Source organism: Pleurodeles waltl, chromosome 11 (genome assembly GCF_031143425.1).
Source record: "Pleurodeles waltl isolate 20211129_DDA chromosome 11, aPleWal1.hap1.20221129, whole genome shotgun sequence".
Classification (NCBI taxonomy): Eukaryota; Metazoa; Chordata; class Amphibia; order Caudata; family Salamandridae; genus Pleurodeles; species Pleurodeles waltl.
This window is the reverse complement of record NC_090450.1, coordinates 547,877,032-547,898,743: the sequence shown is the minus strand read 5'-3', so window position 1 is coordinate 547,898,743 and position 21,712 is coordinate 547,877,032. Positions and strand designations below refer to the sequence as shown.

Below are 21,712 nucleotides of genomic sequence, written 5' to 3'. Positions count from 1 at the left end.
AAATCAGTAATTCTGCACCCAATTTCCCTCCTTATTCCTCATTTCTCACTAGTAGTCTACCCTGAAATTTTAGCTGCTTTCTGCAGCTGTAATGTCTTAGTGAAAAATATCGGATCCATCGTCTTGTAATTCCACTGACTCCGATCAGAAATAAATGGCCACTAATAATGGGCCTTTGCTGGTGGCTGTAAGAATAATATCAGGCTCACTTACTTGGCACTGTGTGGCTTAGGTTGCACTAATAGCAAAAGTGACCATCGTCATTTGATGTTTCAGGGTTCTTATTGTGAGTATGACATGGCATGGATTATGTCACTGGCAAACAGTAAACGGACATATTCTGAACACAAGGGTATGGGAGTGCACTGCAACCAAAGCAAATTTGGTACACTCGAAATAATGCACTGGGTGAGGCTTAGGGTGCTGCCTACAAGGACATCTCCAGGGAGATGGACTATCATGATAGGCACGCCCTTTCCATTTAAGATAACTTACTTTAAAGAACGAGCACTGTCACTTACCTTCTTCAGAATTTTGTAGTAAATTCATGGTTTGGAATACTTATGTAGTCGATAGCATGTTGCTCTTTACATTTCCTTTCAGATTCCAGGTAACACTTTTTGTGACCCTTTCTAGTTGATAGGCTCAGCCATGCAACGAGTCCACTCTTGTCATTAGAATGGACCGAGCTCCTTATCCCAGACCTAAAATATCTTTGGGAATCCATTTTGATTGTTATTGTGATTCTAATTCTTCATTGGTAAATGAAGATCAGCTCACCACATTTTGACTTCTTAGTTTATTACCGGAACCTTGTTCCATGCTGACATTGGGAGAATAAAGGTCAAGTACATTACTCCTCAAAAAGTACTACATCCTCAATTTGCATCAGAAAACTCAGGACACCTCACTGCCCAATCCAATTAAAGAGCCGAGGATGAGGTGGCCATCTTGAACTACTAACGTGAATCAATTGTGAAGACTAACTTAAATATTGCCCACCACCTCTAAACCCAGCCATATCTCTATCTTACCCCTGATCCCATCCCTTTTCAAACTAAAAACGTTTGTGATTTATTATTAAATAAAGTAATTCCAGGCTTTATTCAGTTTTTGTATATGTGAATAGTTTAACTAATATCCAAACACATTTCCAAGGAGATCCTGGGGCTGTGAATTTTGATGCTCACAATTATTAATCTTTCTCACTCATTGGTCTCTGTTGAGTCCTTCAATTTAGAAACACTTCCAAATCAACAGGATACCATGGAAAGGTGAGAGCAGGGAGTTGGATGAAGTACGATTTGGTTTGAGGCAGTATCTTTTCTGTTATATTTTCTTTACAATATTGGTTGAGAATCAGCCCTGGCTCAAATTTTCATTACTCAAATATATTATTGTGTAGCCTTCAGAATTAGGATTATAGGGTCTTGTATAGTTTGCATTTTTTTTCATGATTCATACATTTTTCATTTCATTTTCATCCACATGAGATTCTGTCAAGTAGAAAAGGTCTTCCAGGAATTGTGAAATTGATGTCTGCCAAGGCTATGAGACCTTTTATGAATCTCAGATCTGTATCTTGAGTGACTTATACACAAGGCATTACCTTAATATCAACTTTCTCAAAAGATAACAGCCAATTGCATTTCGACCAACACCTATACTTCCACACATAATCTTGAATATTATGTGTTTTAACTCAAAAGAAAATGTTCATAATTTCTCTTCCTTTTGTGGGATGAGGATTTTACTTTGTGAATCTTACATGAGGATAATAAATGTGTTGTATTCACAGATTTTGTTGAGTTTTTTTGCATTGGGGGCTTGAACCCCTGTGTTTTAGTATGTGGGCCCGTAGCTAAAGGCAGGATTTTTATTTATTTTCAGTATTTGCATTATTTCTCTTCCAAAAGCATTACACTGAAAAGTGGATATTCACACCATGATTTGGAACATGGATAGCCTCAATCAATGATGGTATGTGTTCTGCATAGTTCCTAATCAGGTCTCATTATCTCCTGAGATAAGATGGTGGATGCCACACAGTGTGAGTGAACATCCATGTTTGCCATATTGGAAGAAGTGCAACGGGGGATGTGAATTTGAATATTTTAGGAATAAGGTCACTGCTTCTCTAGAGTCTCCAATAGATATGTAGCAAATGTACTGCTTCAGCTGGGGTCTTGTAGCTCCCTAGTGGGGAATAGTTGTGGCACAAGAGGAGCTAGTACCTTTGGAGGCTCCGTTGAACATAGATGGCTTAGGAGATGTACAAGGTGCAGCAGCACCCTCTCAGGAGGTAGTGAACAAAAATGAAATGCTGAAGGAAAGTGACGTGCAGATTGATGTTCGCTCGTAGGGCCTTGCTACATATTTCACATGCATTTCAAGTGCCCCCGCAAAGCGTGGTATTCCAAAAGGAACTTGCAACCCTTCATATTTCCAAACGATTTTTGAATGTGCTCTTCTGGCACATTAATAATATGCAACAAAAGGCATATTATTAGGAAGGCCTGTGACTAATAATATATCTTGAGCATTGGCTATACTACTCCCTTCTCTGCAATTTGTTGGAAATCCAGAAGGTGCTGTATAAACTACAATCTAAGATTGGGCTTTGTTGGGAAAAGCAGAGATCAAGGTTCTAACTTCTGCCGCTCAGTCACTCAGGGGGGTTTGGTAAGAAGATATCATCCCTCTGTGTTGCTATGGCAATACCATCACATGGTCGCCCAGGCATTGGTCCCACTCCTGTTGATAGAGACGCTACTCTACTTTATAGGGTGGTGCACCCCTCCACCGCCAGCGCAGGCTAGGGGCCTGAGAGGCACTTGTGGGGAGGTCTTGGCTCCACTGCAAAGCATGGAAGCAGTGGGCAAGATAACTAGCCCCAGAGTCTGGTATGTTCAAACGATTGTGAGACTATGCACCACACCCTGTCACACTTCGAGCAGTGGTGTTCGGGACACTTACATACACTGGGAATGTAATTCAACTCAGGACTGGCACTTCCAAGCCTATGTTCATTATCAGGTCTTGAGTAGTAAAAATAGTACATGAGAGACAAATTCTGCCAGAAGCCAGGGGAACCTTTTCTTCCTTTTGAATGCTGGACAAGAAATCAGTCCAATGAAGAGCACACTGTTTAACCTATTCAGAGAAAATCGTTTGCAAACAAATGGCACGCGTGGATGGCAGTCACTATTCTCGAAGAAACAGGAGCGGGGATGTCATATGTGCAGTGTTTACGCCGTGGCTGTTTAACTTAATCATAAACACATTATTCTCAGACTGTAGTGAGCTGATTTTTCTTTGTACTGGAGCGCAAATCTGACGTTGATTGTAAATATAAGACAGGACATATTAAACGTAAAACGCAATCCTGATTAGAGGTGTGTGAAATTGACAAGAGTTTCCTCCATAAAACCTTTGTAAAGATTTAACAAAATGCTGAGAAACGTCACGCTCATCCTTCACAACAAAGCACAGAGGGTGGAAGGGATGAGTCACATTTCCTTTTACATTTTAAACAGTTACACGGTGGAAGAGGTTCCCTAGAGATGTTGTCTAGGCGCTGGCATCTAACTGCGAGCTACTCCATCGTGGTTAGAAATATCAGTAAAGGCAGCAAGCAACTGTATTGTCTGCGTTCCTTCTTTGCACTAAGGTTAGCAAATATTCACTCTTTGGAAAAGGTCTGCTCTGGGAGGGTCGGAGATGTGGCTCAGAGGCCACAGCTGCAGGCCTCGGAAGAGGGGTCAGATATGTAATCTCCTCCTTGTCTCAGCATCTATGACTGTGGGCTTTGACTTGCTCACCCAGGGCTAAAGTAGATTTAATAGTCTGTATCTGTCATTAAGGCTCTTGGTCGCGTTCGTGTAACAAAAACAACTGCAGCATTGTTCAGATCCAGCCAATTGGTGACCTTGGGTTCTTCTATCCAGAGTAAAATTATTATTTTTATAAAATACACTCAAAATGAGGTTTTAATAAAAAATCTGTTGATTAGCAAAGTCATAATCCGTTCCACACTCAAAACTCGGGAGAGAAAGTTCTGAGCAGTATGCGACAACCAGTAAAACTAGCTATTATTTCAAATCAGTCAAGGGGGGTTGTTTTCTCATGTGTGTTCTTTACATGAAATTCGTTTTGTGACTCGTGAATATTTTCCTTCAACCAGTCTTTTCTCGATGTGGTGACAAAGTAAAGCCAGTATGGCTGCGCAGCTCGTCCCTGCAGTGAAGGCGCTCGGTGCTTCTGAAAGACGGGGGCTGCTCCTTGAGGGGGTTAAGTGTCTGCTCGTGTTCAGCACCTCGGAGAGCGGCTGCTCGCGTAAGGAGTGCTGGACGGAGCAGCCACTCCTGAACTAAGGGCTGACTGCCCAGCACCTCGGAGAGCGGCTGCTCCCGTAAGGAGTGCTGGACGGAGCAGCCACTCCTGAACTAAGGGCTGACTGCCCAGCACCTCGGAGAGCGGCTGCTCCCGTAAGGAGTGCTGGACGGAGCAGCCACTCCTGAACTAAGGGCTGACTGCCCAGCACTCTGGAGAGCGAACACTCCTGAAGTGGAGTGCTACATTCACAGCATACCGGAGAGCAGGGGCTCTTGAAATAAGCGCCAGCGGATGTAAAACTAAAAAACATAAACTCTACACAACAGCTGCTTAGGAACTGAGTGCTGAATGCTCAGTTGTCTGGAGCGCGGATGCAATTGAAGTGAGTGGTGCACGGTCATCACTCTGGAGAGAGGCTGATCCCGACGCCATTACTAGATCAGCACCATTGCGGATAGCAGGGGTTCCTGGCGTGATTCTTAAATGGACAGCATTCCCGAGGGGGCCCTGAAGTGAGCGCTGACTGATCATCACCTTGGCTACTCCCGAAGTGAATGACTCCTTAGCACTCAGGAGAGTGATGCTCCTGAAGTGAGAGCAGACGGTGGATCTCAGAAGAGTGGCTGCCCCTGAAGCGAGTAGTCTCCGAAGAGTGGCTGTACATGAAGTGATAACACTCCGGAGAGTGACTGCTCTTGAACTGAGTGCTGAATGTTCAGCACTCCGGAGAGCGGTTGATCCTTGAGTAAGTGCTGACTGGCGAGAGAGCTGGTCCTGAAGGGAGTGCTGAATGCACAGGATTACGGAGGGGCCTGTGCCTCTGAAGGGAGTGCCAAATGTCCTGCTCAGCCACTGCTCTTGAAGTGACTTATTAATGCACAGCACTCCGGAGAGTGACGCTACTGCGGTTTGTGCTGTGACCATCTCAGTGACAAGAGGCCGCTCCAGAAGTGACTGACTCCAGGGAATGACTGGTCTTGAAGTGAAACAACTCTGGAGACTAGCTGCTTTTCAAGCGAGGGCTGCATCTGCCGCAATCTGGGGGGCAGGTGTTCCTGAGGTCAGAGGCGCAATGCAAAATGCCCCTCTGTCCCGACAGAATGTTATCAGGGCCCCCCGACTCTCCCTATATTTCACAGACATACATTTTTCTTGGGCTGAAGAGGGGCCCTCAGAATGGTGGAGCCTCCTAAGTTACACTGTTGACTGTGGTGAGCGCTGAAATCGCTCTAGACCAGTACAGTAGTCTTCAAACGTGTTAATGCTGCACCCCCCCCCCAGTGGAAAAAGAAATCACTGGGACCCCCCCCTCCGAATTGTTCCCATTATTCCATTACATTGGCAATGTTTAAACATGTCTACACTTATTTAAACATTACAGTTAAATCCTGTTACTGTTTTAAAAATCCAATCAAATACATGATGCTAAACATACTATTCTGGTCAGGCGTGGGGTTTTGAAGAGTTTTGGAGTCCCTTCCCTTTTGTCAGTTCACAGACAGAGCCGAGCGAGAGTTCAGCCCTAGTAATAAGGTCCAGGGTATGAGCTGAAACATTGACATTTTGGCACTTAAACCCAACAACAAACGTCAGGACAAAGGTTTTGCAAAACGTATTAACATTTAAAAAATGTGATTTCGTCATCATCAGCGTAATAAACGAGATTAGAAGAAAGCACCGAGTGACATTCATTGAAAGGAATAGTTTACAAACACAAACTCCATTGAGAAGGGAAAGGGCGATGCTTACGGCTGCCCGTCCGGCTCTATTTTGGCTCTCTGGCCATCATGGGATAAGAGCCGAGCCAGACAAGACATTTGGGCCGAAGCCTTGCATGGCTTGCCCACCTCTACTAGACCCCACGCAGTCTGCACAACCACCCTGCACATCCAGGCAAGAAAGAAAACTCCACGATAGTAGGCCCATGGTACCTCTCTCTCGGATTTGTCACCCCGTTGAAGGAGGAGGAAATAGTCCGTCCTCTAAGAGGCACTTCCTTCCCCGGCTCCAAAATCACTCCGGTGGTTCGCGGTAAGCTGCCACTGAGCAGCCACCAACGATTCTGAAGCTGCCTTGAAGCAGGGGGCGGGAGGCACACCCGTGTCTGCGCGGGAAAAGCGAGGCAATAAGAGACTGAAGATGAGGCGCGAGCCTACTGTTAGGGTGCACGCGGTAAGAGGCGCGAGACAGTGCTATAGAACATTACAGCTGGCGGAAGCAGATACCGAAGAGAGGCTGACAAGTGAGCAGTGGTTGGCGTATTTCGAAAGACAGAGAACGAGACAGAGCGAGAGAGAGATCGCAGGGATAATTGAGGACAGCTCAGAAAGAAACGAGAGCCTAGGAATAGAGAAAGAGCAGGTTTAGGGCAGGCAGAGGTGATGATGGGCGGAGAGAGGACGTGTGAGAGATGTAGCAGAGAGAAATACGCCAGAGCGAGAGATACGGAGAAGGTGACAGGGAGAGATACGGGGCATGAAAAGAGATAAGCAGAGATGGAAATTGGCACACAAAGAGATAAGAATAGAATTACATATGTACGGAGAGAGACTGTATGCGTGTGTGTGAAATAGAGGTGAGTCGAGACTTTTAAACCTACATAGAGAAGCGAGAACAATAATATAGAAGGGCGGAGAGAGAAATGTTTACAAAGAGATATAATTTTCGGATGCAATACATCACTAGTGTATTGAAGTAGTGCAATCACCCCCCGTGGCCCGATCCATGCACAGTATAATGCAAAAGACGAATGAAAAAAGAATAAACAACCAAGCTAATGCTTTCACTGCATCACGAAAGACCAATAACACTGTGCTTTTTTGGTGAAGAACTCACAGTCCCTTCTTAGTGAGTGGCACCAATGATGGATTGCGTATTTGAAAGCTGAAAGGGCTCCCCAAGTGTAAGGTAGCATGCCAACTGCATCCAGCATCAAAAGACCCATATGGGAGCTGAAACTGAGATTTGCATCTCCAATGACAATCTGTTCTTTATTTTGTAAGAAATGGCAAATATGAGAAACAAATGAATTTAGGGCACAACATAATTTAACAGTTATATGAAGTAGCCCCAGCAGGGTCATCACCATCTTGGCACCCATCCAATCTCATACTGTGTCAGGTCTTTCTCCCACCAAGTAAGGTTCATCCGAGGACTTCCTGTGTGCAGATATATCTGCGCATCTACCTCTCTAAAGGAAGTGTAACATAGACTTTGAGGGTTGTTTTTAGCGCCCAGGGCCTCATGTCAAAAGGCTGGCACAGTGAGCAGTGCCTCTGGCACATCAAGTGCAGTTGCCCTCTTAAAATTAAAGCTGCCGACTTTATGGGTGCACATTTTCCCTAAAATGGCTTCCATATCTTTGGCAGGAACAATTCAGAGGAAAAGTGGAGCAGCAGGCCCACCATGCTATGCTGTCATGGTGGACCTGTTGTAATATGTTACTTCTGAAGTTAGACCCACCTCCCCAAAATCAGGGGGCCAATGTTTGCATGCAGTATAATTAATGTAGGGGTGGGTTTGAGTTTGCAGAGTTTTTTCCCACTCTGCGCTCCATTTAGAGTGCGGAGTCTGGAAAAACTCAGCATAGCATAGTGGAGCAGAGTTTTTTTCCTTGTTTGTGCTCGCCGATGTTAAGTTGGCGAGCGAAAGTGAGGAAAATCTTACTCCAGACCACCTCCCAGCAAGATTGCTCAACGTGGATGATCTCTATCACTTGCGTTGAGAAACCTTCCGCTCGCCTTGAGAAAGCTGTCGCTGGAGTAGAAAAGCTACTTGAGTCGCAGAAAAGAAAGAGCACCCTCTTGTGCTATGCGTAGTTACGTTTACGCTGATTTTTCAAGGTGGGACAAACACCCAGGGCAAAAGCGAAAACTGTGTGACCTATCACGTTCTGCCACTTGCGGAATTCGGTGCAGTGCGGAAGAGTTTTTTGGTTACTTCGAGGAGTTCCATTTAGCGTAACTCCGCAAACTCCTCCTAGGCCTAAATTAATGTCTTTCCCATGCTGAGAACATGTTCCAAGTATGTGGGAACTTTTCTGTACTTTTTCTATCCAGGACTTCCATGATTTACTGTTAACCAAACAGAAGGACACAGGATAGATTTGTCGTAAAAATAGATAAACTAAAAATTGCATTCCCTCTGACACCGTTTCCACCAGTGACATGTTTGCCATGATGGCTATCCCCTTGCATTAGACAGAGGAATATTTTCTGCACAAACGTATTCTCATGTAAATCTTGAATATTGGGTTTCACATGTTTTGCATATTTTTCGCTTTACGTATGGTTTTGCATAATTTTTGCATGCAGGGAACCGTTTGAGTAGAAATTGTCCTAGAAATAGCCCAAAATGCTGAACATGTACCAGGTCAGAATTTTGTACGCAAGGGTGTCCTATAAGTACAGATTTCATGAAGGCGACCGCGCAAGCGTAATTCACATAGCAGAAGTAACAACCTTGAAAATCCATTTCGAAAAACAGAAGATGAAACCAAAGGAATTCCATTGACTGCCAGCACTGGAAGAATGTCCTGCTGTTAGGACTTTTTCGCCATTGCACTCATCCTTCCACTACACACCCCAAACTACTGCAGGAAGCATGTGCCCACTTACCTATACTGGACTACACCATGCAGACTACGGATGTTGTAGGGGTGGCAGTCAACAGATCAAGGGGCTCTAGGAAGCACAATGACCATGCAGGGAGTAGGAAGCCTCTAGCAATAAAGCTCTGCATTTATACTGCAAGTCACTCTGGAGGGGGCCAAGCTCAGGCACCACGCCAGTGCATCTGACACTAATTAGCCATCAGAGAAAGGCCTAAACTAGGCAAACCCATAGAAATGCAGTGTCTTAGAAACTTCCTCAGTATGAGACATGCCCTGCTAGACTGTTCCTGTTTGTCTAGACAAGCTTCTGCTTTCCTGCCTTGACTGTTTAAGGACTTTGCACTGACTTTATTCTAATTCATGCCTTACTCTCCTTCCTCCAAAGGCTGAGTGCCATGGGTTCTTGTACCTCCCTGCTTGAATTACTCCTGTCACTCCTCTTTCTTTCAGGGGCGGCTCCCCCGCAATAGCGGAGGAGTGTCCACCCTATGGCTAAGAGCTAGCAGCTGTAAAATAAAACAATATTACATTATTGTTTTATTTTACAGCTGCTGGCTCAGCCAGGAGCATGTGCAGTGAGGGGGCGGGGCGGAGCTGGGCCACAGGTTCCCGTGCACTGTCTGTGTGGCAGACTAAGCCGCCCAGACCAATCCTGGTGCTGCCCTCCTTCTAGATTTAGCATGAGTGCAGTGTCAGGATTGCCCAGCAGCCTGTGCTGGTGTCTGAGGAAATGCTGGGACACCAGAAGAGAAGAGAAGAGGAGCGAGGTAGCAGCATCGGGAATGGGTAACTTTTTTTTCAAAATTATTTATTTCCCCCATCCCCATTGTCCCACCCACCCCCTCTTGAGATTTGCAGCGGCAGCCGCTGCTTATGTTGATTTACATACTCCACATCCGGTAAAGCGGCCCTTAGAGGGTTCCCTCTGACTGCCCTCACTCGTTCTTGACCCAGCTTTCTGTTGCTCTCCCTGGAGCTTTATCACCATTTGCCTGAAGCTACTGCTGGAGATTAAGATTATCAGCAACAGTTCATTCTGGATTAGGAAATTCACTTGGGAAGTCTGACAGGCTGTGGTGAAGTAGCAACAACCAAGACTCAAACTGCATTATGGAGAGGGCCATTTTACAAATGTTCTACTTGTTTAATTTCAGCTCTCTTGGTACCGCTTCTGCGTTGTTTACCACTGACGAGAATCCCGTGCTGTCCAGTGTGATATACTGATAACCAGTGGTCCACTACTGGGATAGTAAGGAGCCTCTTCATATCCACCCTGAGGGTACATCTGTCTCCAGCCGCCAGAACCATCCGCTAGAGGAGCTGTAGAGCAGAATTAGACACTATTGAAAGCATAGATTTTCTTTCTACGGAGGCCACTGGTAATCATCCCTCCAGGTGCTTGGGGACCAGGACATGAGGCAAACAGAAAGCGAAAGTGGGGGAACAGTAAATGGGTGGGAGGAGCAATGAGAAACAGAAAACAAAAAAACTGGTATGGCTTTCAGAAGAGGTGCTGAGGGTGCATTTTCTCCAAGGCCCGTGCTTTTTCAGGGCCCTGTACTTGTGCTGAATATATATATATTTTTTTAAGCGAGTCTCCCTTGCTTACTAATGATAGGAAGCTACAATCGTACAATCAAAGAATTGTCTGTGATCAGACAATGTATGCAAAGCACGTTGTGCTCAGTAACTGAGGCACAGTTTGTGGTAGACTGCTTAACAGGCAACATGTGGACAGTCATCATAGAAAATAGTGCTTAATTTATACGTTCTCTGTTCACAGCAGGTCGAAGTGGAATGCTTATTTAAACATCTGTACGTATGTAAGGCATCCCTTTATAATCCTATTACCACCAGATATTTTACTGTATTTAACTCAAGTGGCCCCAATAATTCAAATTGCCTTTTTATGTAGCATATATAATTCTTTATTTCTGATTTTCTCTTAAAAATGATTTGATTGTAGGCATAGCCAATGCATTTCATTCCCCGGGAGACTTCTTCAGGGCTCCTGCCAATCACATTTTGTGGTGTCAAAGCAATGCCTTTGGTCCTTCAATGAGGTAACTTAGTAATCAGGTATAGTCTTTTTCTTTTTTTTTCCCAAAAATATGTGTGGAAGGAGGCCTGAGGAAATCTCTTGGGTGCGGGGTACTCATTGCCTATGTCTACAATCCAAACAATTTTTGGAGAAGATGAGAAATAAAGAACTGAACAATACCTACATATAGGACTTTTCGACTGTATTCTTTTGAAACATGAACAGTTGTTTCATATTATCGTTGGATTTGTATTGCTTTAGTGACTTACTTTGGAGTGCTGAGTAACATATTTAGTATAGAGTTTATGAGCAAGGTGATTACCTAGCAGAGGTTCCATGGTGGCTAGCCCCTCATACTCGTGCACCCATTCATCACTTTTTTTTTTTTAACTAAGCAAATGCACTATAGTGATAAGTATGGTATCAGTTGCTCCAGCCATCTTTTGTAAGTCCTTTTTCGAAGTGTTTTTAGACTCCAGGGATTTTTTTGTAGATATGAAAATACATTTGCAAATGTGTGTCAAGGTGCACAATTTTGTTCCACATTTTTTTCCAAACAGCGTCTTAGAAAGAGATCAATCATTGGCTGCAGCGTGTGTTAAAATCTGTGAACACGTTTCCCCTACCAGTATGACTAGCATGTGGCGACTCCTATTGTGCGTAGATTCGCAGAGACCTTCCAACCACTTCAAACCTGTTCGATCAATGGCCCTTTCTGTGAACAAAGAGCAACCCCAAATAATCATTCCAAGAAGGTGTATTTTTTCTCTGATAATGTCTACCTTTATGGGTGAATTCAGAATGTTTCCATAGAAAGTTCTTGGGATTCACAAAGGAGTTTCCCATCCTTAATTCTGCCTCTGCGTTAGTTTGTTTCAGGCATGAACATTTTGCTAGGTATGATGGGCTTGAAAGTCTCATGCAAGACTTTTGATGCAAATAAGAAACAAAAACGTTGTTCCTATGAAGGAGTCCAACAGTCTCTGCTGAGAGTTTGGGTATGGTCTTGCCTGTTCGCAGAACTGCTGTGGAGAGAAGACTCCTCTCGTCCAGCGGTGGTAATGCAGTATTAGATTTCTTACTATCTGGTGGTGGCAGAAGGCTTGTTGAGCTGCCTACGGAGTGACCAATTTAGAGACTGTGTCATCCATGGCTTTTCGCCTCCAGAAAATTCAATTTGCTGTGTAAAAATGATTGAGCTATGAGCAGTTGTTGGCCTCCTATGCCTTCTTCTTTCTGGTCTAAAGTAAGAGTGTCAACCCTGAACTACATCACACCAGCTTTCTTTAGTTATTTCTGACCCAGGAAGTTGGATCTTGGTCCTTGTGCGAGGGGACTGCCATATTGTAGGCCTGAGCATCTCAGTAGAGACATCCAGCAGGGTACAACCAGTTAAAAGGTTGACGGCCCTGGCCACCGCACAAAGAGTAGTCTTGACAGTTGCCCTGACACGTCTTAAACTTTCTAGAGGCCTAAATTCCTTTGCCTCCTTAAATAACACAACTTGTGGCCTATTGATTACTTGGTGTATGTAGGAGCACGCCTCTCCCAAGACACTTTTCCCCAGTAATAGCAAGAAAACTGAGCCATTCCCACACATGTCCCTATCTGTGGCACTGAACTAGGGAATGATCGCGAAAACCATGCAAACCAGGCCACTATGCCCCACCTGATCACGCTCCGAAGGGAGGGGTGCCACGCGTTGCAGTGAAGGAGACTTGTGATCCAGATAAAATTCTGACATGTGCCTTTGGATTCCAGCCCAGCTCCTCTAAAACAATTTCAAACCATTACTAAATCTCACGTCTTCTCAACCAAGCTAGACTACTCGGGATTATCTGGTTGTTTGCTAACAACACATTGCATCCAAAAAGCAAAAGTGATAAGCCAAATATGTGTTTGACTTAGCACCAGACGTACATGCCAGTGCCTGACTGAAGATTTCCTTGTGTTGCTACAGTTCAGACACCAACCACTGAAAAAAACGCTAAAGGATGGAACAGATTTTATACTCTGTCAGTGCTGTGCCTAATCACAGTAATCCAGTTTTGGTTGTGTTTCTCAAAAAATCTTCCCTTTCTGTTCCCAGCAATTCTAAGCAGTTGTGAGGCTGATCACACTCACACATCACCCCCAGCACATCCGGTCAGCTGGTATACCCCAGCAGAAGCAAGCACTGTGCATTGTGTTTAAAGCCACCATTTCGCATTGGTGACGACTAAGCTTTGAAACAAATTCCCTTTAAAAACGCCATTGCCCATAGCGCTCTCATGCATTCATTTTCTCCATCCCCCCCACTGTACCACAAGTTCTCAGATGACCTTTGCCCTATGAAATCACTTCTTACCCCTGAGGAAACAGTTGAAAAGTCATAAATTCCCAGAATGTCAAAAGCTGTTTAAAAGGGTGTAAAGGACCTCTTCTAATTTTACTCAAGGCTCAGAGATGCTTTGGTTGGTTATTCAAACAAGTTCAATTTGTGGATATCTGCAAGGAGGTCCCATGGAATTCAGTGCACTGTTTTAATAATATTGCAGATAGCTGTGCATTTTTTAATTAGGTAGGAGCAAAAATTCAATTACTCCGGAGTAATTTCACTAGTTCCACATTACTCTTTGACACAGAATAACACATAACGTGATTACACCTGCTTGCATAATTAATAGTAATTTGGGGGGGAAATCCTACTAAGAGAGAGCACATTTAGCTGCTGTATGTGTTATGTTGCATTTAGCTTTAATGTCTTAGTGCAAAATGCATGCCTGCTCAGTGGCATAACAAAACTTGAGGGGCCCACCCTGCCAGTACATGAAGCCCCTTCCAGACTCACATAGGACCTCTCAGGCCAGTGTACTGTTCTGAGGAGGGCCCCTGGAGCCAGGGGCTGTGGGGGCCTTTGTTAATCCACTGTCCCTGCTTTCATTTTGGATAAGAGAGAACATTTTGCACTAAGAAACTAGTGCTAAATGCTGAGAGTAAGATAGGGGGAAATCAACCCCCTAGTTTTAATTCCAGGTATTGCATGACAATTTAAAAACAATTGTGTTATGCTTCTTATTCCTTTATTAGCTATTGACACCTTTATGTTTCAAGATATAAAGGACAACAATGTGATATTCTATTCTCAATGTCAGTCGCGTATTATGGTTTCCTCGACTTCTCAGTCAATTGAAAATTGTGAAAAGAACCCGGCACTTAGAACACTGTGATTTCATAGGAAAGGTTAACAAGAATTCAAATAATTTTGGAAAATTCTTGGAGCCCTGCCCAGGGAGCAAGCTTAACGATACAAATAAAAATAACATAATGTATTCTTAGTGTCAGGTGTAAGGGCCCAACACAGACCTGCAGAAGAGGGGAGGAGGCTTCGGGACGCTGTGTGTCTTTCAAAAATGCTGGTGTAAGATGGCATGCGAGGTGTGTGACGTGCCCTCCTGACTCCACGGAGATAGCGCGAGGACAGCGATTTAAAAAACCTTATTGATCAAAAAACTGCATTCTTCTCTTTTTTAACAGACGAAATGAAAAGACGAAAGGGAAAATCAGCACATTTCTCTCCTGTGCAGGGGAGATTAAAATTACTGTACAGTAAAATGGCCACAGCCAGAGGCAACAGTGCCCCCAAGTGGGCAGGAGAAGCAGCTGCAGGTCCATCGATGAAACCTTGAATCCGAAAAGGCTTGGTTATAATAATGACACGATCTATCCTTCTGACTATCTATATAGCTCTTCGATGAAAGGCTGAGTCAGACCTGCTTGGATTCAAAGCTGTCTCCCACTAACATGCATGCTAGTGGTACTTGGGCGGGGCATTTTATACTTTCTGCAAGGCACGTTCGAAATAGCAGTCCCTTGTGAGACCTCCAGATGTACTGTTTGAGATGTAGTTTAATATTCCGTTGGCCTGCCTCGTATGAAAGCTATTTTTCAGTAGGAAAAACGTGGAAAACAGGTTTTTCTCGGGGGCGGGTGGTTCAAATATCAGAGAGTCCCACGAAAACAGGAAAATGCGTTCAGTGTGACAGACAGGCCTTGTGTTGTGAATACCTACTAAACATCAAACACTGCTGTTAAGTTGTGTAATATTTTTATGGCACGGTGACGTGTGGTATGATAAAGTATGTCATGGCACGGTATGATAACTTATTGTATGATAAGACATAGTTTAGCATTTCATGAATGGCATGGTACGAGATGGAATGGTGGAGTGTGGTGTGATTTGTGGTGTAGCATGGTATGGTTTTGTGGTATTTGGTGTGGTATGATGCAGGAAATCATGTCATTCCATAGTACAGTATGGTCTGGTATGGTATGGTAGGTACGCAGGCCTGATAGGTTAGTAGATAATTTGTGCACAATCCACTAGAATTGTACATTGTGGCATGGTATTGTCTGGTGTGCTTTATCATGCACTGGGGCATGGCGGGTGGAGTTAAGTAGAGTGAATGTTAGTGGGGTGGTGTGGAGTGATGCAGTGTTATGAGTGGGGAGTGTCATAGCATGGTACTGATTGGTATGGTGTGGTACGATATGGTATGGTATGTTATTCTACGATAGATAAGCAGTGCCAGCAGGTTAGCAGATAATCTATGTATAATACACTAAAATAGTAAATTATGCCATGGTATTGTCAGGAGTGCTGTATCATCTACTGGGGTGTGGTGGGTGGAGTTAATTAGAGTGAATGTTAGTGGGGTGGTGAGGAGTGATGCGGTGTTATGGAGTGTGGCATAGCGCAGCACGATGAGTTTGTCATGGTATGTGCTACGGTACGGTGTGGTGTGGTATGGTATGGTATGGTGTGGTGTGGTATGGTGTGGTGTGGTATGGTATGGTATGGTGTGGTATGGTATGGTGTGGTGTGGTGTGGTATGGTGTGGTATGGTATGGTGTGGTGTGGTGTGGTATGGTATGGTGTGGTGTGGTATGGTGTGGTGTGGTATGGTATGGTATGGTGTGGTGTGGTATGGTGTGGTATGGTGTGGTGTGGTATGGTGTGGTATGGTATGGTATGGTGTGGTGTGGTGTGGTGTGGTATGGTGTGGTATGGTATGGTATGGTATGGTATGGTATGGTATGGTATGGTGTGGTGTGGTATGGTGTGGTATGGTATGGTGTGGTGTGGTGTGGTATGGTGTCGTATGGTATGGTGTGGTGTGGTATGGTGTGGTGTAGTATGGTATGGTGTGGTGTGGTATGGTGTGGTATGGTATGGTGTGGTGTGGTATGGTGTAGTATGGTATGGTGTGGTGTGGTATGGTGTGGTGTGGGGTGGCAAAGGTACGGTAAGGCAGTGTGGAGGGGATTGGAGTGGCAGGATACGGTGTGATTACGGAGGCGTGAATAGGCAGGTCAAGGTTTGGAATGGTATTGTGTGACACGGTATGGTATAGTTCAAAGATTTCTAAATGGTGCTGAATAATTCAGATGACTGCTTTGGGGCGCTTGCCCTAAGAATGAAGACTAGAGACGAAAACAAGATGGCTGGGGTGGTGAATCAAATGGTGAAATAACATCAGACTCCCCTCCCCCACCTAACAAGCGCACACACTCACTCAATCGCCGCCTTCTTGGCCCCGCTCAGCTTTCTACTCGCTTTATCTTTCCCAGGTCAGGGGTCCTCCTCTTTTTACTCAGGGGGACTATTTAATTGTGCGTAGCTGCCATTGGTGCAGAGGTCCCAGGAATCAGAGCCCCGACGGGCCCAGTGGACCCTGATAATTGTATTTTATTGTCCCAACAGCAGTCAAAGTGACCATTTCCTTGCTTGCGAAAAAGGCCAGTGTCAAACTTGCTACGTACAGTGTTTAAATCAGCTCGAAGGTGAAAATTACAACTCATTCTTTCCAAAATGTTAGATCGCTCTGTTATGAAAACCTTCTTCAATCCGCGTCTTCCTCACAAATTGCGCTCTCTTCCCCACGATCACTTCATAAACTCAGTCAACCCTCCAACGCTTTTGCCTACTCCTGCCTTACTCCCCAAGTCTAGTTCAGCAGAAGCGCCTTGAAGTGTCATGTGAACGGCACAGGCGCTTTAATAAAAATGGCACACCATAGTAGCTCATCCTGGCCCTCTAGCCTTGGCAAAATCTGGTTTCCCACTGGGTATTTTCATATGGTTTGCTTTTCTGTTTACTGGTAAAACACATTATTTACAGGGCACGTACACGGGTCATGGGTTTGTCCATCTCTTTTCAACTAAACGTCTGTTCTCGTTTAAGGGTTGGGATTCAAGGCACAGGAGTGCAGTTTGAAGGGAGAGGTCATTAGAGGGAAAAGGGAATAAGAAGGGGCACTCAAGGGAAGGTGGGGGGTTCGAAGGGGGGGGTGCCAAGGGGGCCACAGAGGGGTACTTTTCGAAAGGGGTCAAAGTAGAAAGACACTTAATGAGGGAATTCAAGAGGCCATTCAGGGGAGGGAGGCATCTTCGATTACATAGAGAATACATGCCTCCAAGCCCGCCGCAGCAAAAAAATAACCAAAAAAAACACAGGGATTGTGGTGGATGGAGGCAGAAAAAGAGGAAGGCAGACGGACAGAAAGAAATACAGACTAACGTGAGTCACGATGAGAGTGGAAGAGAGAGATGGAGACGGAGATGGACATATGGAGGGAGGGAGGGAGAGAAAGAGGGAGGGTCACGAGAGAGAAGGAGGGAGGGAGAGGTGGAAAAGAGAGAGGTACAGGGATGAAAAGCAAGGGAGGGGGAGGTGGGAGAGAGACAGGGGCGGAGATGGACAGAAAGAGGGAGGGAGGGTGTTCAAGAGGGAGAAGAGGGAGAGGTGGAAGAGAGAAAGACGGGTAGAGAAAGAGAGAGAGCGGGAGACGGAACGGGTCACGGGGGAGCAAGTAAGAGAGGTGGAAGAGAGAGAAAGAGAGAGGAGGCACGAGTAGATGTGGAAGAGAGAGAGAGAAAGGGAGCGAGGAGGGTGGAAGAGAGAGGGTCCCTGGGGAGCGAGAGGGAGAGGTGGAAGGCAGAGAGACGGGGAAATGGGGAGAGATGAAGAGGGGGGGTGACAAGGGGAGCGAGTGAGAGAGGGAGAGATGGAAGAGAGAGGGGGGACGAGTGAGGGAGAGAGAGGGGGAGGTTGAAGAGAGAGAGAGAGAGAGGGAGAGAAGGGAGATGGAAGAGAGAGAGGGTCACTGGTGGAGTGAGATGGAGAGGTAGAAGGCAGAGACGGGGAAATAGGGAGAGATGAAGAGAGGGGGTGACGAGGGGAGCGAGCAAGAGAGGGAGGGGGGTCACGAGGGGAGCGAGCGAGAGGCGGAGAGGTGGAGGCGGAGAGAAAGCGGGGTTCGGGTGGGGCAGCAGGGGTGTGGCTCGGTGAGCACCTGTGAGCACGGGCTGAGATTGTACAGCGGGTGCAGGGATGGGAAGCCTGCCTGGGCCTCACCTCTCGATGTGTGGATCGTGCCCCAGCGCTGCGAGGCTCCCCTCCTTGCTAATACAGCCATTCCTTGACAGTCAACGACGTGCTCCGCGCCAGCGGTTCACCCCTTAATATCACCCCAAAACCCACATCTTTAGCTTGGCGGTCCGGACACTCTCTAAGAGCAGAGGATAACGGGCACCGTTTCTAGACAGACAAACTTACTGCGTGCACCTGTGGGGGTGGGCGGAGGGGGGCTCAGAGGGGCATGCATGGGGTGCTCCTTCGCCCGAGCAACCTTGCTGTCATTTGGAAGTCAGGTGTTTGCGGGTTCGTGAACTGAGAGTCTGGACACATCCCCGGGGTAGGGAGCTGGTGGCTCCCTCACCTCGGGAGCTGGTAGAGCCGGCGCTCTGGTGGCTGGGGTTGTGGGCGGGAAACTGAGAGGAAATGGGCACCTTCAGCAAAGGTGTGTGTGTGAGCCTGCCGTGGCACGCGCGTGCGTGTGTGCGTATGTTGGGGTGTAATAATTAGACATTGTTCCACAGGTATGATCTGGGCTCAGTTACTTAGAGAAGGAGGAAATAATCGCATACATGTAGGGGGGTGAGTAGTGGGGTGGGGGGAAGGCGAGGGATGGGGGTCTTTATCGTACGAGTTAGACTGACGTTCGAATTTTAATGTATTCATAATATCTGCCTCTCCACATTTGACAGTTTCGCACCAGGAGATTTCCTTCTTGAGGTTGGTGCACATTCGAATCTAAAGCGCAAGCCAGATCTGTCCCTGACTGGCATGACCTCGGTGCCCCTGAACTAGAACAGAGGGCACCCGCTCGTAGACAGCTGCCTGCAGTGCTGTATGTTTCATCAACTGAAGACAACGCAGCTGCCCCTCGAGAAATGCCCCCTGTGCCCTTCACCTCAAAAACTGAAGCCGAGATATCCGCCCCTCCAGAAATCCGCACGGTGTCCACCATCACAACTAGCCGCCTCGTAAAAGTGCCCATGCCGACTAAACCAACAAGATAGGACATCTAGCACCCAAAAAATGCCCATCCTAACAAAAAATAAAGACATATCCCACTACCGACCACCTCAATAAACTGCAGTCAGGGCATTTACCCCTTCATATGTGTCCAGGTCCACACGTACCCAATAGACTGAATAAAATGCATCTACCCCACGAGAAATACCCCATGCCCCCCATGACATGACACCTGCCCCTCAGGGCCCTCCAACCCCAAGGCACACACCAAAGGAGGCCACTAGCGACACATGACACTTGTGCCACCCCCTCCAAACGCAGAACATGACAAAAAAGCTAACACCCCCAAAGTAAAGGAAATAGCTGCCACCTGCCCGTCGAAGAAAATTACACCCTCACCGGAGACACATTAGCATTCCAGGCACCCCACCAAAGAAAACGGAAGCACAGCCATGTCACATTCCCCTAGGACGAATTTCACCCCGTTTCCCTCCCCAACTTTAACAAACACACGAAACTACCTCTCAAGCTTAGTCCTTTGTACCCCAACCCAATTTAAAGATCGTGGGTGTCTGCCCCGGTTAGAAAGGCTGCCCCAACACAGAAAACTGGAGCAGGACACGGAATCTGCCTCTTTCCGTACACGATAAATGCCCCCAAACCTCTAGAAGACATATACAACTGCTAGTGCTAGCGCCGAGAGGCTAGACTCACCCAAAAAGAGGATGATGCAGACGGCGTGTGTGAAGAACATGATAAATCCAACTGGTTCACCACAAAAATCCCCCAAAAAAATACAGATCACACAAATCCAGCGATCACGTTGCGGTTCCGTTGCCTCGTCTTTTTCCCCTAACGAAAACACGGCAGCTTTCTCCAAAATTCAGCCGTGTACCAAAAATATGCACCTAGCTCTTCCACTGTTGCAAAATCCGACAGCGGGTCCTCAGCATCTTTCGGAGGAGCGAGGGGTGATGAAGGATTGCACGCTTAACTTGTATCGCTACAGAAGTGTGTGGTGGTAAGTGGTACAGCCAAGAGGTAAGGATGCAGAAAAAAAAATCGCGATTCGCGTTCGGGGTTCGAAAATCCCAGCTCCTCTTTCAGTTGAATGTTTGGGTTTCGAGATCCATAAGGTGCCCGGTTCCTCCGCGGATCCTAGGTGCCAGTCCGCGGATCCTAGGTGCCCTGTTCGGGAATGGTTGATGCTGTAGTCCGAGGACTAGGTAGACGTTTCTCCGGATCCTGGGTTCCAGAATACACAAATCCCGGGATCTAGATGTTACCTGCAGCACTCAAGAATTCAGAGTGTCTGGTTCATCGTTCCTGCTTGTCGAGCTCAGATGTTCACCAGCGTGGGAGATTCGCAGATCTCCTGGGGAAGTTAATGGTGCAGGATCCAAGGGGTTCCCCTTGCGGGGGACTAAATGCTCTCGGGTCCCCAATATCTGTACAAGGTATAAAAATCCGAGGTCCGGGCAATAATCATTGGCAAACCCCAGTCACATGCATCCTGGGCAGACAGGAGCCGGGTGCCCTGAGTGCGATGCTGAAAGGTCCTGACAGCAGAACACAGGTGATGGGGGCGTGGGAGCTTGGTGCAGAGGGTGCAGACGTCAGGGGTGCAGGGGGTGCCGGGCCCTGGGGTGCACCGCGATCCTTGTCATGCTCCCCGCTGCTCTCACGTGGGGCATCTGCAGCTGGCTTCAGCGCTCCTAGGTCCGGGTGGAGTCCCAGCTGACGGTGAGGCGGGAGGGTGGAGGGGAGGGAGAGTACAGGAGGGAGGGCTGAAGGGAACTGGGAAGAGACGGAACTGCAGCTTTTGCTCCGTGCAGCTCTCGGTGAAAGTGGTCAGCCCAGGCAGCTGGGAGGCTGGAGAGCAGAGCAGGGGAGGGGTGCGGGGGTAGGAGGGGTGCAGGGGTGAGAGGAGGAGGGTACAGGGACGAGAGGGGATGGGTGTAGGGGGAAGGAGATGGTGGGCGTAAGGAGGAGAGGAACGAAGGATGGGAAGGCTGCAAGGAGGAACAGAAAGGGATGTAGAGGAGAGGGGAAAGAAGGAGGGTGCAGGGGTGAGACGGGTACTGGAAAGAGAGGTGATGCAGGACTCAGGGTGACACAGAAGTGGAAGAAGTAGAGGGGCACAGGAGTGCAGAAAGATCACGCAAGACCTAGAAGAGGAGGATATAATGGTGAAGGCGGAGAAGCAAAGGAAGAGAAGAGAAGAGACGAGACAGTTTGTGGTGAGGAGAGGAGGAAGGTGCCTTTGCTCGGAGATTTAAACAGCTCCTACGACCAGGAAGGATCAGGGCACAGTAAAGGGGTACAGAGTGGAGCGCATTGAGGGCACCCCATCGTGAGTGCTACT

The 21,712-nt window shown here is 46.7% G+C and overlaps 1 protein-coding gene across 1 annotated transcript in view; it reads right to left on the bottom strand.

Moving 5' to 3' along the window:
* Positions 1 to 21,437, bottom strand: part of GFRA2 (GDNF family receptor alpha 2) — a 281,898-nt gene extending 260,461 nt beyond the window's left edge. Inside the window, exon 1 of the mRNA XM_069213995.1 lies at positions 20,062 to 21,437. Within this exon, the coding sequence (XP_069070096.1) occupies positions 20,062 to 20,101 (40 nt within the window). The 5' untranslated portion in view covers positions 20,102 to 21,437. The remainder of the gene's footprint in view (positions 1 to 20,061) is intronic.
* Between the last annotated feature and the right edge of the window lie 275 nt (positions 21,438 to 21,712).